At 40.8% G+C, this 17,498-nt stretch overlaps 1 protein-coding gene across 7 annotated transcripts in view; it reads left to right on the top strand.

The window, feature by feature from the left end:
- The first annotated feature begins 1,515 nt into the window (after nucleotides 1-1,515).
- nsd3 (nuclear receptor binding SET domain protein 3) overlaps nucleotides 1,516-17,498 on the top strand; it is a 105,338-nt gene continuing 89,355 nt past the window's right edge. For 5 of the 7 annotated variants that reach the window (XM_059641148.1, XM_059641150.1, XM_059641151.1 and 2 more), the window contains exons 1-2: nucleotides 1,516-1,937; nucleotides 10,845-11,569. In XM_059641148.1, coding sequence (XP_059497131.1) covers nucleotides 10,889-11,569 — 681 coding nt within the window. In that variant the 5' untranslated portion in view covers nucleotides 1,516-1,937; nucleotides 10,845-10,888. Of the gene's footprint in view, nucleotides 1,938-4,778; nucleotides 4,859-6,716; nucleotides 6,806-10,844; nucleotides 11,570-17,498 lie in introns of those variants that run through there. The other 2 variants (XM_059641146.1, XM_059641147.1) reach the window with 2 other exon arrangements.

The raw sequence follows: 17,498 nt of genomic DNA, 5'->3' as shown, positions 1-17,498 counted from the left end.
CTTCAATTTCAGTCACTCTACCACTGGCATCTCAATTTTTAGGCTTGGAATTTCATCCTGAAATTTCTCTGCATCACTTTCTTCCTTTGAAACAATGCTTACAACCAACTCCTTTGGCTAAGCTTTCAATCATCAGCCTGAAGATCTCTCCGTTCTGTGGCTCAGAGTCAAGAGTTCTATTTTATAGGCCTTGTGTTTTTTTTAAAATTACTTTAAAAGGGCAATGCGAATGCCATTAGAAGTAGAGGATGAAAGGAGCAATATCCTTGTCACTAATCTGGAATCTCCGGGTTTGAGCCCCACCAAAAAACCTGGTGGCCAAAAACAATGTCTTCATAGTATGCCCAAACATTCCGAGCAGCAATCTCCAAATCATTCCATCATACTCCGTAACGAGGCATTAAAATCTGTTGAATCCCTGGTCAGCCAAGTGAAGTTGTGGAAGTTGGAGCTTCTGCAGGACTATACTTCAGTCCAAACACAACAGCATAATAAATAGGAGCAGGACATATAGCCAGTTGAATTTGCTCTGCCTTTCAGTTGGATCATGGCTGACCTTACCCTGAGGATACAGATTCACGGGGCAGGAGAAAAAAATCTTTCAGTAGCTGTCTTACTGAGCCCCTATAAGACTTTGGCAGGTCCACCAACACGTTTGGAGAGAGAAAAACCAAGTTTAGGGTTTCTTAAGAAGAGTCACAGTGGCCTTGAGAAGTTAATTCTGGTTCTCTCCAACTGACACTGGCAGATTGATTGATTTTCTGCAGCATTTTCCATTTGTGTTTCAGAATTCCAGATTATGCAGCAGTTCATTTTGACTTTTGTATACCTTCCAATGTTTCCGTGAGATTGCCTCTCATTCTTCTGAGTTCCACGTGACATGGGCGTTAAAAGTTCAGCCAGGATGTTTTATTATTTGGTCATGGATGTATGAACTGCATGCTAGGCCAGTGTGGCTGCAGCGTAATTGGTCTATTTATTTAATATATCTTTAGAATTCATTTCCCTCTAGATTCCCAGAAGGAAAAACCAGTAGTCTGCAAACTGGACATAAATGCTGGCCCAACTTGTCTACCATAATTCATTTCTAAATGTTACTTGTCATTTACTAGTTTTGTCCTGTGAGTTATTGTTTGATTAATTGAAGTTGGTGGCAAACTGCTTTTGTTTCACAACTATTACAGGGCCTCATACTGGCTCACCGCACGTCAGGGGCAAATGGCTTGGGCGCAAACCCTCATCCCGATGGATGTATGAATGAATCAATGAAAAGAAACACGAACTTTCAATGCAGGCAAGTGCTTGCAATTGGGGAGAGGTGCATATCAGGGCCGAACAACCAGTGCGTTGGAGGGGGAGTCCAAGACAGAAGCAGCATTGAAATTTGGGATCTCTATCCCTGCCACCACTACCAGCAGCAGTTGTTGTTGGCTGAGCTGTCAATCAGCGAGAGGACTACATGTCCCGTGATGCCCCGCTGCATGTGCGGGGCCTGGCAGCCAATAGGGGCGCTCGGCCTGGAGCCTTTGTGCGGCCGGCGAGGGAAAGCGGCCAAAACAACACGCACAGGCGGCGAGGTAGCGTACGACAGGCCCGGGGCCCTGGGGGCGAGACAAGCAGGGCCTAGCTGGAGCTTCAAAACACCACCAATACCACAAATATCTGCCCACTCCACCGTCCTCCTTCCCCCCTTCCTTCTCCTCCGTCTCTCTGTCAAAGGTGCAGCCGCCATCTCACCAGTCTGACAATAGCAGCTCCAAAACGACGGAGGTAAAGAAAAACCTTCTCCCAGCCCGTCCCACCCCCACTCACTTCCCTGCCTATTAAAGCTGCGAGCGGCCTGGACATCCTTCTCTTCCTTCCTCCTGGATTAATTCACTCTGAATCCGCAGCAAGCTGAGCCTTTTTGGCTCTGACTAGAATGGAACAACCTGCAGGTAGTCGTTTTTTTTCTGCTTTCCAGCACTCCTCATTTTAAGGACATGTGTTTATTTATGTTTTTTTAAATTTCTGACATTTAGCTATTTTATTTCATGGAGTGATCATTCCACTGGTGGGTGTGGATGGACAGTGACATTGTTTGTTCTTCCTTTACTGCATGTTGTTTGGTGAAGGAGGCATGATTGAGGATGAAGGGGAAAAAGGTACAGTGTTGGATTTAAAGGGGCATTGGCAGCCATATTGCAGTCCTGCTGACTGATTGAGGATGCAACATGAAGTTTCATCTCAAAATCCAACAATCTCGCCTGTCGGTTAAGTGTACTTCTCTGACAAGGTGTTAAGTAACTCTTGCCCCTGCCTTATTTCACCCAGTCCTCCTGCTCTGAGACATTAAGATGTTTATTTTGCTTTTGTCAGTGCAGTTCTTGTGGATGTGGGGTTGGTGGTTGGGAAAGGAGCAGGGCAACTTGTTATTTGTCTCAGCTGTCAGGGTTTTTTTTCCGAGAAGTGCTTTTTGACAGGTGAAGTTCCTGCCTTATTTGTTCTTTGATATCCAGCAGGTGAGATGACATTGAAAATGTAACCATTACACTGTTGGCATTTTGGGTAGAAAACAGTAGGGACATAAAGGATTTTTGTGAGCAGAAATTGATGCAATTAATGAAACTCAAAAGTTTTTATGCTGAACTTGTGTGGTTGTGAACTTTGATTATTCATTTATTTTGCAGACTGTTGCTTTTATACATTTTTCCAACAGACAAAGAGTCCATTTGGCCTATATTATCTAAGTCAGTTCTTCAGAAGATGTCGCTAGTAGAGTCACTCTTCTGTAACCTCCCCACCCCACCTCGCCCCATCAGAACCCTTCCAGTGTGTGTTCTTGCCAAGGATATCTGCAATTCTTTTTGAGATGTTACTTCTTCGATCAAAAGGAACATCGAAAAGCAGCTTGCTCCACAGAGCAAGTGGTTAAGATCTTTTTTAATTTGTTCTCGGGATGTGGACATAACTGGCTAGTTTATTACCAATCTCTTAATACCCTTGATCTGAGTAGCTTATTGTACAATTTCAGAGAATTGTTTACGTGTAGAATGAACTTGCTGAGGAAGTGTAGGGTGTGGGTACCATTACAGAGTTTAAAAGACATTTTGATAAGTACAGGAATACAAAAGGTATGGAAGCATCTGGGCAGGGAGTAGGCTGTTGGATTAATTTTGTTTGGGATTATGTTTGGCTTGGACTGAAGGGTCTGTTTCAGTGCTGTATGACTCTGTGACAGTCAAGTGTCAACTGCGTTCTTGTGGATCTGGAGTCACACTGGGGTGAGATCAGTGAAGGAGAACAGATATCCTTTCCAAAAGGATGTTGGTGAACCAGATGGATTTTTATGATAATTGACCACGTTTACATGGTTTCTGTTGGATTTTTTTAAATTTTGAAATTTTTCAAATGGAATTCAGATTTGATCATTTGTCCTGGTGAGATTTAAGCTCGTGTCCCCAGAACATTAGGGACTCTGACTAATGTAATGACAGTTTCTGTATGCCACAGCCGCCTTTTGACTAGAAAGTGCTGTCTAAAAGTGTGGTGAAGATGGGTTTAAGCCAAGCATTCACAAAAGAATTAGATTGTTGTCTGAAAATGAAGCATGTGCAGGATTATGTGGAGAATGAAATTAAGGGCATGACCAATTCAGAGAGCCAGAGACGACATGATGGACTGAGTGGCTGACTTCTGCATGATGACAGTCCTGTGGTCTCTGCTCATATTTTGAAGTAATGCATTAAATATCATAATCACTGCATTTGTGATATTTTTTCCAAATATCTGAAATTGGTGTATTCCAGCTACTGACTCTCCTGCAAGTGAAAGCATATTGTCCTTATGTATTTAGTTTATCTTTACCTCCCGTGAATTTGGAATGCCTTTTCTGAATCTCCGCTTCATACTCAGTGCTTTAAGAGCAATCTCAGTTTCCCTCATCAGCTCACACATCCAAAGTTCCTCATCTCTGATAGCATTGTTGGAAATCTCTTTTGAAGCCTTTACAAAGTGTTAACACTCCTATTCAAACGATATTAGATGCTTATACACCAGGTGAGAGTGCACAAGTACTTTTATAAAGGTGTAATTTACATACTCTGTGCTTCCATTTATAAAAGCAGGAATCCTGATATATACTTCTGAACTTGTCCAGCCACTTTAAAATGTGTGCAGTAACAAGTTATCACCACCCCACCCCAAGTCTGTATTTCTGTACTCCTATTTACACTATATCATTTAATTTGTAATATCTTTGCGAATACTTCCTTTCAAAATGTCTTATTTCAGATTTGTTTAGTTGTCTATCTATAGTTTGCTAAGTCTGGTGCTATCCTCCTTGCTGTCAACCACACTTTGAAGTTTCATGTTACCTACAGTGTTTGAACTTGTGCGTTCAAAAAACACGAGTCCAGGTCATTGATACATCAAAGAGACCGTTTACTTGAACAGCAACCTCTGACAGACAGTCTGCTGTGTCTGTCCAACTACTATGAAACTCCCCTGTTTATGACTCTTGGCCACTTTTGTCACAACACTGCCATTACCCCTTGAATACTGTGAGCAGCAATTTTCTCATCAGGTCTTTTTTCTGCTAATGGATGATATTTCTTTCTTTCTTAGATTTTGAAAGCCTGTGTACATCACACCAACATTTTTGAATATTTCATCATATGCCAAAACCTGGTTACTGTCTCCTTGAGAGTAATTTTACACTTATCGACGTGTTTATTTTTGCACAGAGGTGTAGCATAATGCAACCTCCTAGCCTCTGAGATGATGAATACCCAAAGACAATTGTAAGATGGTGCCCGTGGTACCCACCATCACCACTTTTACACCAGATGACGTATCCACCTGGACATTGGCACTCAGGGTACGGATAATACCCTTTAAGTACATTGTCTACCTGAGCTGTTATCCTGTTGAATTTTTTTGTACTACCTCTTCCTCCACTAAAGGACTATACAGGGTTTGACAGGTTCTGTATAAGAGATGTCTCAGAATAAGGGCAGGCCATTTCGAACTGAGATGAAGGGGAATTTCTTCACTCAAGAGTCGGAATCTTTGGAGATAATGACCACATTGGGTTGTGGAGTCTCAGTTGCTGATAATGTTCAAGGCTGAGATTGATGCACTGCCAGAAGTGGTAGATTTCAAAGGATACAGGGATACTGAGGGAAAGTGACTTTGAGAGAAATGATCAGCCATGATCCAGAATGGCCAAGCAACAGTTCACTAGTCTCCTCCAGTTTCTCTGTGATGGCACCAACATTCTTTGTCTTTCGTGATGACCAGATGCTGCACTTTCAGTCCCTGCCTTGCTGTCTGCCTCCACAAGGCTGCTATGTTTTGTCCCTGATCAGCCCTGTTTTCAGCTTCCTTCCTGTTCCTCCCTTCATCTTCTCCTTTTCATTTACATTTGACTTTTCAGATCAATGTTCTGTCCCAATTTTATCCGTGAAATCCTTAATGTTTTTACAGGAACAATTTAAACAATTCTGTTCCAAGAATGTAGGGATTTACTTGCTGTATGAAACCATCTGATTGCAGTGGGGCTTGTTGTTAACTGAAGAGAATCTCTCATTTGGTAGAAGCCTCAGAATGTGAGATGCAAAACAGATCACTTCCTGAAATTCACATAAGCTGTTGTTTACCCGCTTAGAATTTCTGTGCGCCATGTTCATCTACTTCTCACCAGAACAGCTGTGTAGTAGTTGAACTACCACTGGCTGTCTCTGGTGAGCTTTGTAAATACTCCTGCGTACATTTTTAGACAGTTTACATGTGAAATTGGAAGAAGACACTTGTTATCGTGGTTCAACCATAAGGAAGGGCTATTTGGATAAAGTACGAAATGGCTGCCCCTTGAGCAAACGTTGAGAGAAGAAATAAAGCTTCTTGCAACATAGCATTTGTTTAAAATCCTTAGTCAGCTTTAGTCATCACTGAAGCTTTTAAAATCATTCATTTCAGTACAGGAATGCAATCTGAAACAGCATGAAATTTACCGTGTTGGCTTTTCGAAATGGAGCAATGTCACTGAATTAGATAGTTGCAGTGATTGAAAATTATTAAAACAAAGCGAGTTCTGAAATTGAGATGCGTTTTATCATTGAGTTTGTTTGAAAAGATAGCATCCAAACTTAGGGAGTTGCAAGATTTTTTTTTACCTTCAGCATGTCAGACCATTTTCCCTGGTAAAGCACCAAATCGTTAATGCTTTTTATCTGAAAAAAAAGGGAAGGGAAAAATAGAACAATGTTGTGTTTCTGACCAAACCAGTTTTATTTCTCAGATAATGTGGTTTCTCTAAATGTCATTCTGCTCACAGAGGCGTGTGATGATTACAGCTCTGGTAACTAGATTGGGCTTTTCTGCCGACAGTGATGCTACAATTTTTCAGATGGCTTCATTGATGTTTTCAAAGAAGATCCAGTTTTTGCATTGTTTATTTCATCACTAGGGAAGAGTTGTAGTCTCTATCTATTGCTTCTATGTTTGTGGTGTTTTGAAATACTGCACCTAACAGGGCAGATGATGCACAGGGAAAGGATGTGGGTTCATGATCAAAAATCACGCAAGTTCCTGTCCTTGTTGGCTCTCTGTGGGGAGGGAGGGAGGGAACGTGAGCAGCTGAGTCATTCAGTGCACCAACAAGCTGCTCAGCTGCTTCGTACACATCTGGGAGCAGATTTATTTTCAACCCTGGAGAATGCCCTGTGTTGGTGCAGAGGGGAAGGGGACACATGTCAGCAACCATATAATGTCTTGAGAGTATACAAAAATCAATGAGGAAGCAACTTCTTATTCAGTAGAAAAGGTCTTCGCTCACTGTTTTACTTGATGTGATGTGCTGCCAATACGTTAATTTTTTCCGATGTTCTGTTTTGAGCTTGTGGCCACAAATATGTAGGCATTGCCATTTGAAACAACCCATCATTTGATAATATGATATGGTGATGTAAATTCTTTGCAGCTTTGAGCTGATTTAGATTTTTCATTCCACCCCCCACCACCACACCACTCTCGCATAATCCCACTTTCTGTCTTCAGCATGAGTTTGATCTCTGCAGGCCAGGCCAGAGTCAGGCCCGGCTGATAATTTTCACTTTATTGATAGTTTTCCCACCCCTGCCGTCCCCTTTAGCCACTGCCGACTTTTGATGACAGCAATTGTGTTTGCGAAAAAATTAATCAATCATGGATTAGTTATTTTTTTAAAAAAGAAATTCAATCTTGTTTGCATAGTTTACCTAAATAGTAATTATACACTTGAATACAACCTGAGGACTTTGCTGGTATCTAGGGATGGATTGGTACATGAACCCATTAAGTCTGTTTAGGTGTTTTCATTCATTTTCATGAGATCATTTGGGAATTCTATATAAATACTGCAAAATATAGGTAGATTTGTGGTAGAAATGTCATACCTTGATTTAAATTAATTTGTAGGATTTTACTCCTCTCAGAATTTGAAACAAAAAATGAAATAATGTGCGTTTTCAGAGTTGATTGAAAATGTATTCAGCAATGCACTGTTTGTCGTGATAAACATGTTGTTATGCTGAGTGTTTTCTCCTCCTAAGAACTGAATGAAGAAACAGCAGAATGCTGAAATATTTTTTAATTATGGAAGAAGCAGTGACGGATTTACTAATTCATTAGTAAAGTCTGGTTTTTGAATTCTGATTTTTAAAGTATTGTGAATGCCTATTAGATAAAGCATTTGAAGTGCAAGAGTTCCCTGTTCTTAAATCTGTTTTCAAACTAGTAATGCCTGAGCCTTACCAAAATCTCCCCAGAAACTTGGCAGAAGTGTTACAGAACCAAAATTGATAATTTACTGAAGGAGCTATTAGGGTTGATGACCAAAGGTTTGACTTTTGGGAACACTTCATCGGAGAGAAAAGAGGTGATGAGAATAACTGGGGAGGATCATTGCTCAGTGAATCACCTGTAAGGTTGTTGCATTTTATTTTTATATGTTGCACTGAGTAACGTTGATAGTAATTATCCTTATGAGTAATCCATTGTTAGACATTCTTTGAGTCTGCCGAGGCCTCCACCTTGAGAATGTATACTTGTTCCACTGTTATTGATGGATTGGCTGTGCAACTTGCAAATAATAATCATTTTAAAAAGAAGTAAGTGTGGTCTTGACTGTGCAACCTTGTGCCCTGCGGGGAAACATCTGCCAGTTATGAGTGACGCAAGCAGGCGCATAGGAAGTAATTATACAGACTGTCCTGGGTGTTCTCTCCTTTGTTTGCTTTTTGCCATTATAGAAATTCGGTATTTGTACAGTTGTTGAGAACCTTTCTTTTTGAACCGCCCTTCCGCCCTTTTTCTCCAATTGTTCCTTTGTAATTTGAGTTCTGGTTGTTGTGCCTAATTGCTGCCTGATGAGGGTTTGCCATTGCAAGTAATGTGTGTCCCTACATTCACAGCTCTTTTCCTGATAGTATTGATATAGACTGCAGCTGATTTCTATGACAGCAGTGGAGTTCTGGTTGCATCTTTGTTACGTAAGTGCTGCCGTAAAATGTGTTGTTGCTGTGCTGTTTTTAGATGTTTTTAAAAATAGCAAAACTCCTAGCAGTCTCCTGCTCTTGCATCTTATGTATAAGTAACAAGGTACGTGTGGCTGGAACAACTACCAAGTACAGTGCAGTGATTTCCAGAAAGGCTTGTTTTGAGCAAGTGGAGATTTGCTGGAAACATTGAATTGTGACTTTATCTAGGACGCCAAAAGTTTCTACCAGAAAGTACCTTGGCTAAATTCTCGTAGCTGAAGTGCAAACTTGATTAGCAGATAAGGAAATCTGAAACTGGTCATAGTTGGTCAAAAGGTTTTGGCCTCCATGTTTCATTTGAAGGTGAGAGGCAAATAGCAATGGGTTGGTAGACCTGACAATGTTCCCACTCCTACATTTCCTGCAATCTTGTCCCTTTCTTCCCTACCCTGATGGACACACATACTCCAGCCCCCCACCCCACCACATGTAACTGAAATTGGTTGCAGGGGAACCAAAAGCCCATTGCCTGTGTTTCTTTTTGACCAGTCACTAGGTTTATTGCAAGCTGTTTTTAAAATATGTTCTTTTGCAGGTGTTTTTGAGTGCCCTTTCTAACATAGAAACAGTCGTGATGGTCATTCGTACTTGGAACAATGATTCAATTGAACAATAATGATCTTTACAAATTGTTTTTTTATGCTGAGCCACATCATTTTCAAACATGCCCTATTAGCAGCCGCATAATTCCACTGGATTTCAACAACACTTCTGAAAATGTTTATGCCAACAGTGAACATGATCAGATATTCTTTAGAGCAACTTCGGATGTCGTTTTGTCCTGTTGCGTACATTGTATGTTTTTGGGTTTGTCTAGTTTTCCTGGGATGAGTTTTGTTTTGTGTGCCTGACCTTCCACTGACTTAACTATCAGACACTGAAAGTAACTGTTCTAAAACAGGCATGAGGCAAAGTCTGAAATGCATTTCACAGCAGAATAAACGAAGCCCCGAATATTGATTCACTAGAACAGGGTGGAGGCAGGGTGCCTCTGTCTTCAGTAAAGCTCAAGTTAGATGATTGTTTACCTAAATCATTTCTTAATCTGCATTCCTGATCTTTAACTCCGTGTAATGTGGCTATTTAGGATTTATCTTCTTTGAAAAAGCTACAGATTAATCCATTTGAATACTGAACCTAAAGGTGTAGTTGGACTGCTGCATTAAGTGCTTGAGCAGTATGATGTAGCTTCATGTGAAGCTTTGCTCCATTCTTGCTGACAGGGCTCATTTAGCAATGTACTGGTTTGGCACGATGGTGCACAAGGTAGGTTTTCTTAACGCAACAGTCTTTTCCCTTCCTGAAATTTGAGGATTTTGAAATACTGCACTCTGTATGAGCCATCTGGAATGGCATCGTTGGGAGTTGTTGGTAAATACAGCTGTTTCTATAGAATGACAGTTGATATTGTGAGTTTGATAAGAGTCAAGAAGCAGAATAAACACGTGATTTGAAGGGCCATTGTATGTTTCATTTTATTCATTTTAACTGGCTAGTCGCATTGCAGAGAGCCTGAAATTTTTCATGTGAAAGACTATCTCAGGAAGAAAATTGTCGATTTGACTGGAATAATATTAAAAATAAAATGGAAGTTACGATAATATGAAAAAAATATTTCATTTCTCGACTTGCGCAAAGATGGAACTGCTGGGAATTTTTGACGGAGTTTGAGAAAAGGACATGGCTGGATGATTTCACTTGATCAATAAATGCCTAGCTAAATGGAAGGTTTCAAGGAGTTTGATACACATACTGGTTTACCACAGGGATTGTTTGAAGCTAAGGTGATTGTGATATTTAACAGTGAACATTAGAACAAGAACAATATGGAACTGTGTGCAGAAAGAGTCATGCAATGGCAGAAATCAGACCCTCGGATATTCATATTGTGTCTTTGATAATAAAGTAATACACTTGAAACTTTAGTGAAAGAAATGTCATTAATTGGAGCCAACAGCTGTATTGCCATCATAATTGACATGGCTTTCCTTTGTACCAGAAAAGTGTTTCGAACCACATTTCACGTATTTCTAATTTTAGCATCACGACGGAAAGCAGTTTTCTTGTTTACATCTTGTATTTGAACGCGTTTATGGTGTTCCACTGGATGATCATATGGTATTAAGTAGGGGGACAGTGCTGGTTAAATGCCCAATTGTGTACATTATTTTCTTTCATGCTGTTAGAGATGCAATCGTTTTGAAACGGGTCAATTTAAAGGCTTGGTTGTGTTGTATGTTGCTGTGAAGAATGAAAAAAACTTTTTTTTTGGTCTTTGTTCCACAGGCTCAACAAGAGAGAGGGAAAGTTGAGGATGCGGGGGCAACACGATGGATCTCTCCTTCACATTCATGAAAGGTATCATGGGAAACACGATTCAACTGCCACAACAACTTATTGATTCAGCCAATATGAGGCAGGTTCCTGATGTTCTCAATGCTAGCAGTGGCATCAGGGATGACAGAGGGCAATCCTGTGAAGCTTCCCTCCAGCAAGGTTTCATCTTTCCTGCTTCTGGTGCTGATATGATCCCGCCAGTCACCAATGGCTACTCCAGTGTTAACATGTATGAGATGCCAAACAAGTACCCGGCATACTCCCAGCTCCCCAATGGATCTGCCAATGGCTACGGCACGTGTAGGAATATCAGTTCGACAGACTCTTATCCAGGGGGAAACTACATGGTCAAACCGCCCGAGGTTCAGGAGAAAGCACCCTCTCCGCCTGTTCCTGAACCTGTCACCCCAAAGAAGACGGGTTCTCCAGAGATTAAACTGCGCATCACCAAAACTTACCACAATGGGAAGGCACTGTTTGAGTCCTCACTTTGTGGAGATCTCCTGAATGAGCAGCAGGCTCAGGCTGCTGATTGTGCAGTGGCTCGCAAACAAAAACGAGAGAAGAAGAAAAGGAGCAAACATGATTCTACCACCGCTGAAAGCCAGGAATGTAAAGCTGTCAAAGTGGAGCCTGAAGAATGTAAAGACATATGTGGAAACCCTGTTGTCCAGGTGCGCCTTTCTATTGGGCGGGTCTTGTAATGAGTAGTGTCAGCATTTTTAATGTGAGCTATGTAACCCAACCAACTTAACATACATTTACGACACCATATTTATTAACAGCATAAGGTGTCAGTCAGTTGTATTTTTAAAACTTTTCTTTTATCCATTTGGACCTTTTCATTATGCTTTGTTGCAGTTAGTTTTCCAGAATGGGAATGCTTTTACCTGTTCCATACTGCACTGTCTAACACAGATAATCTGCTTCTGTTCTTGACGCACAATTGTGCCTGTGTTTCATTAACTGATATATATGTCCTAAATCTGACAGTTCAGGATTTCCAGTTGGTTTGTTGTTAAAAATTGAGTTTGCACCCCTGCCTTCTGGATTCTTCCTGTATCTGGAAGTAACTCCCTGACTGGGGGAGAAAAGAACTCTCTCTTCATTTAACCACGTTGGTCAGAAGTGTTATGACTTCATATGGAGCCTGTGGGACTTGAACTTGGGCCTTGTGGCTCAGAGGTAGGGACTCTACCACTCTGCCGCAAGAACCCAAGAGAAACTGGTTCTTCTCCCACTTTCTGCAAGTGGACTGAAAAGACCGAGTTCTTTGTCAAGTTTTCAGCTGCCTCTGTATTTACCGTCATCCAGTCTTGGTTGACATGGGATCCCATTCCCCCACCCCTTGCCCCAAGATCTCCCCTCCACACACCCTCCCCTGCCACCAAACATCAGAAAGACCAATTGTTACTGATTGCACTTGTTTCCCTGACCGCTATCTTTGGGGGAAGCTGCACAGTTTGCAATCTGGCTGCCCTATGTGACCCCAACTGAACATGACGCTTACTGAAAATCACTACTTCATTGCTCCTGACTTGACTTATGCCTCTGTTTATCAGTGCAGAACCTCTCATCCAAGCTTTTGTTACTTTCACTTCAGATTATTCAAGGGCTATCATATCTTCCTCCCATCTTTTGACTGTACATAGACTTTCACTCATTTCGAAATGCTGTTGGTAATGTTCTGACCTGCTCAAGTTTCACTAACTCTCATTTCTCAACTGTATTGACGTACTTGATCAACTTCAAATAAAAAGAAACTTGCCCACATTCAAATTTCTGAATACCTGCATCGTTCCCTATCTCTTGAACTTCTTCCAGGCTAAACACCCACAGAGAATTTGGTTTGCTTCCAGCTCTGTTTTGCGTATCCTACATTCCATTCATCCTACTGTTGGTAGTAATATCTTCATCTTTCTGGTGTCCATCTCAATACCTCCATCATTGATTTGGTATCATATTTTGTCAGGTAGAACTCCTGGGTAGCAGTTTGGGATTTTTAATGTTTTGCAGACATGATATAAATGCATCTTAGTGTTGCTTGTAGAGCACAACACATGTCACACTTGGACAGCAGTCAGGGGAAGTGCGTTGGCGTTCAAATTGATTGATCTTTTCGAATTGTCTACTCACCTGCACTCAGGAAAAACGGCGGGGTCTATGGTTGGCTTCGAGAGAAGATTGAGCATGTCAGCACTCACTCTGAAAGTGCTAGTTCATGAATTGAAACAAAACAATGATCTTAATCCAGGTCCGAAGTAGGAAGATGTATTTGTTTTAGACAGTTAATTCTTGAGGCTATAGATTTTTCTTGCCAGCTCAGTTTATCCAATTTCAGTAAAGCAAAACAATGACTTGATGCTCCTCCCCGAAGCAGTCATGAGTCATAATGAAAAGTGTATTAATTTATTTGAAAATTATCTTTGAAGAAACAAACAGGTAGAATCACTGCATATGTTCATATCAGAGAATTATATGAGAAAGAACAGTACCAGTCATTTAACCTGAACTGACTGTTGGGCTAATGAACCTTTTTTTTAAATGTATTGGCAAATTGTGCATTGCCAGAGCAGTTCCTCCAGTCTGTGACCTTGGAATTCATACTGGAGCTATTTTTTATTTCTTCGTTTCTCACCTGTGCTCTTTGTCAAGTCTTGAAACCGGTGTATGTAAGCCTTTTCCAAGGAGTTGGCTGAGGTGACAACGTTTCTTTGGGATTAGTGTCTGACCTCCATTATTGATCTATTTCAGGTGTCACAAGCATACTCTGAGAGAAGTCATGGCAGTAAAACCACATCTTTGATCGCTAGAAGCCAACAGAGCGTGGGCGTGAATTGGTTTAATTTCCCGCCACTGCAGTTCTGTTGAAATTGCAGGTTTACTCCAAATGTTGGCGGGGGGGGTGGGGTCCGATCTGGTATCGGATTGTGATTCACTCCAAGTGGAATTCTTACTTCACTTTGTTTCTGAGTCAGTTTGGGCTGTTCTAGCTGTTTTCTTTGCTGTAGGTTTATTGTGTGGTGAACACAATCTTAACTTCTGGTACCCCAGGTATAGGGTTGGCCTACAGAAATGTCAAAAAGTTGAATTGTCAAGACTGACTATTTCACTGATCATGTCAGTGGAAACTGGAAAGAAACAAAATGTTTGTTAGTAGAATTGGCAGCTCAGTCAACATTTGTTCCCTAGATCCTTTTTTCAAATTCCAGTAACCGAGACTATAGTTTGGAGTTTGTTTATTATTAATGTTGATGAATGTGGCTCTGTCATCTCATGTAATAAACACGATTGTTCTCTGATGAATTTTCGTCTGTTGTGAACCTGAGGTGTGCATCACAAGAAATGCAAATACCTATAAACTGTGCAAATGTGGCTGTTGGGATTTTACTGAGCCTGAGGCAGCACATCTGAAGTCAAAAAAATCATGATTTTAAAATGATTACTCAGACAAAACTTTTTATTTCTCTGAACATTTATATTTTTTGTTGTTTTGAGGAGAAATTGGATGTTGAAGGTCCTACCTGGTGGGGGTAGATATTGGGAACTTTGGAAGATCAAGGCTGTTCTTGGATCTTGTTGACTCCAACGTGTAAGTTCCACCTGTTGTGCAGTTTGACAATTTTGGAAGCTTACATGGATGTACCATAGAATGGAGCTGGAAAACATTGGTTGCTAAATTGAGAAATACATTGTTAACTGCCCAGTCAGAATTCATAAAAACTGAAAAAAACTATGAATACTGTAAATCAGAAATAGAAACTGAAATTGAAAAATGGCACGTTAGGAAAATAGCGTGAAAGCAAGTCACCATTTATTTACACACGTGTAGAGTCCTTGACACTGATCTGGCTTCCTGGGAGAGAGCCCCTGAGTGAACAGAACTTCTGACACTCCCATTTGAATCTGTCAGCCAGGGCTGCTTGATTGGATCAGAAGAAAAGCCCCAGACAGGGCTTGGTGTCCTGGCTGGCTGACCGCGTCACAATTGCTACAGTTTCATGTGACCATCGATCAATGAGTAGAAGTAGGCCATTTGCTTCATTGAGTCTGCTGTGCCGTTCAATGAGCCCCTGGCTGATCTGATGATCCTCAACTCTGCTTTCTTGCTTATTGCCATAACCTTTGATTCCCTTGTAGATTAACAACGTGCCTGTCTGAGCCTTCAAGTGACTTGACCCAGTCTCAACAGTCGTAGAGTAGTAGAGATGTACAGTACAGAAACAGATCCTTAGGCCCAGTTTGCCCACTGCAACCAGCTATCCAAAATTAATCTTGTCCCATTTGCCAGCATTTGGCTCATATCACTCTCAACCCTTCCTATTTGTACACACATCCAGATGTTTTTTAAATGTCATAATTGTACCAGCCTCTTCTGGCAGTCCTCTGTAGTAAATAATTGCTTAGATTCACCAACATCTCAGAGAAGAAGTTTTTTTTCATCTTTGTGTTAAATGTGCATTCCCTTAGTCTGAGATTATTAACTCCAAAGAGTACAAAGCCAACCTATCCGATCAGACGATGTTTCCATTCCTGGAATAAATCCAGTGAACCTTTTTTGGACTGTCTTCAATTGGACACGTACCCTAAAAGTATGCCATATCCTGTCCAAGTAACTGGATTAGAACATAATTTGAGGTGTTCTGTTTCACAGCAACAACTAGTTTGCCCATGTTCAGGATTATAGTTCCTGTCCATGAACTGAAGCCCTTTCTCTCCTTCTGATCTTCCTTTGGAAATCATTTGTTTCATTTGCTGTTAGGTGCACAGCTTCTGGGAAAGGAAGAACAACAAAGGAAAACAGAATGCGCGATAAAGTAGCATTGTTTCTTCAGCTCCAGTTGGTCTAAAATGACGTGAATAAATAGAAGCTGACAAACTGCCTTTCTGAATGTTGTAGGTGAGACAACCCAGTGGAAATGGGAGCTTTTAGATTTTTAGGAATTTGGTGGGGATTTTGTCTTTCTAAGTGACTCTGTTGATCTTTTGCTCGTGGTTGTGTGTGAAGTATTTTACATCTTCCAATGTCCTAGATACTGAAACAGGGGAAGAAGTATTCCACAATATTATGAGGCAAGAGGATGTGGAGAAAAGAAACTGTGGTTTTTGACCATCCCATATTTGAATGAAAGTAACTGGGCACAGATTTGAAACGTGTTCAGCTGGTTGGAAGGGATTGATCTGTGGCGTTACTGCTGGTGATGGGGAAGGTTGTCCATTTGTGTATGCTGCAGAAACTCTTGCAAAGTTTCTTTGGAAATATTGTACTCCTTGACATGAACACTTCTTGATGTTTGGAGTACAGAACACAATATGATTTTGGGATCCGATGCCAGCAGGCGTTTAGTTATAAGGTATAGCAAAGAGTTGGAACATGAAGCTTCATCTTGTGCACAATACTATCAGGGATTAGAAACAAGGCTTCTTGTCATGAACTTCAGTTGTCAAAATAGTTGCTGTTTCATGTTTTAAAATATAGACGAGGTTTCGACTAGAGTGTAAAATACTGTTCAGACCTTTCTGAAGAGAAGTGCGTGACATTATGCTGGCACTGCTACATTTCAGAAGCTTTGCACTTGTGGTTTCTTGTGTCTGTAAATGAATGTTTCATAGATACCCAACAACGTTCTGTCATCCTGTATTGAGTAATCTAAGACTTGTCAGTTCAAAATAGTCATAATGAGGGCTATAAAAGATTTTTTTTGTAATATGTGTCAAGAAATCTTGTTAGTCAGTCCCTTCTACCAAAACCTTTTGCTGGCTTAAAATAATTGCAGACCAGCAGTTGCCATGCTTCAGTTACAAAGCATTATACATGTCTATATATTAATTGATTCATGGGATGTGGGCATTGCTGCCTGGACCACTATTTCTTGCACATCCCCAGTCTACCTTCTGAAGTACAGCTAGATATGGAAGTAAATGCTGACTGTGCTGGTGACACCATTTGTAGCATGACTGTATTGAAAAATTTACACTTTGCTTGACCTGTAGCGAATTCCTTCAACACTTTGGGGACTGAATGCAGTTTTGCGTAGATTTTCTTGTGATGGGCAATGTCGAGTTAATTGTTGAACCTAAATGTTTATAACCAGTTCATCTGGTTAAACTTCTGCTGAATACTGTGTAAACGTGAGTGAGTATGAGGTTTGCCACTGCTGGGAATAAGCAGTCCATTGTCCTTATGTCGTGGTTCTTGATCTTCAAATGAGGCCGAGAGCACTTAAAAGAGATAAATTGCAATTAACTGACAGAAGGAATGCCATTTCGAAAGTGATGACTGACACATCATAAGGACTGCTGGTGTTGCAACTTCATCTGGACATAACCTGATTTCTGTGGCTGTTCCCGATTTTGGAGGACTTTTTCTCCCTGTTTGGAATTGTTCATTTTTGTCATTTCTGATCAGCTTTTGGATCCAAGTACTGCCTACTGAAGTATTCGCGTAGATGGGTTGCAAGGTGCCACATTTGATTCCTGGTCTTTTGGTGATCGAGCTGATCTTGGCTGGACTAGGAATCAAGTACTGGAAATTAAGAATGCTGAGATAGAAAGGGTAAATAATCAGCCATCATTTTGGAAAGTGATTGGTTGGTATTATAT

Source organism: Stegostoma tigrinum, chromosome 40, assembly GCF_030684315.1.
Source record: "Stegostoma tigrinum isolate sSteTig4 chromosome 40, sSteTig4.hap1, whole genome shotgun sequence".
Taxonomy (NCBI): domain Eukaryota; kingdom Metazoa; phylum Chordata; class Chondrichthyes; order Orectolobiformes; family Stegostomatidae; genus Stegostoma; species Stegostoma tigrinum.
Note: the sequence above shows the minus strand (reverse complement) of the source record. Positions and strands in the feature narration are given on the sequence as shown.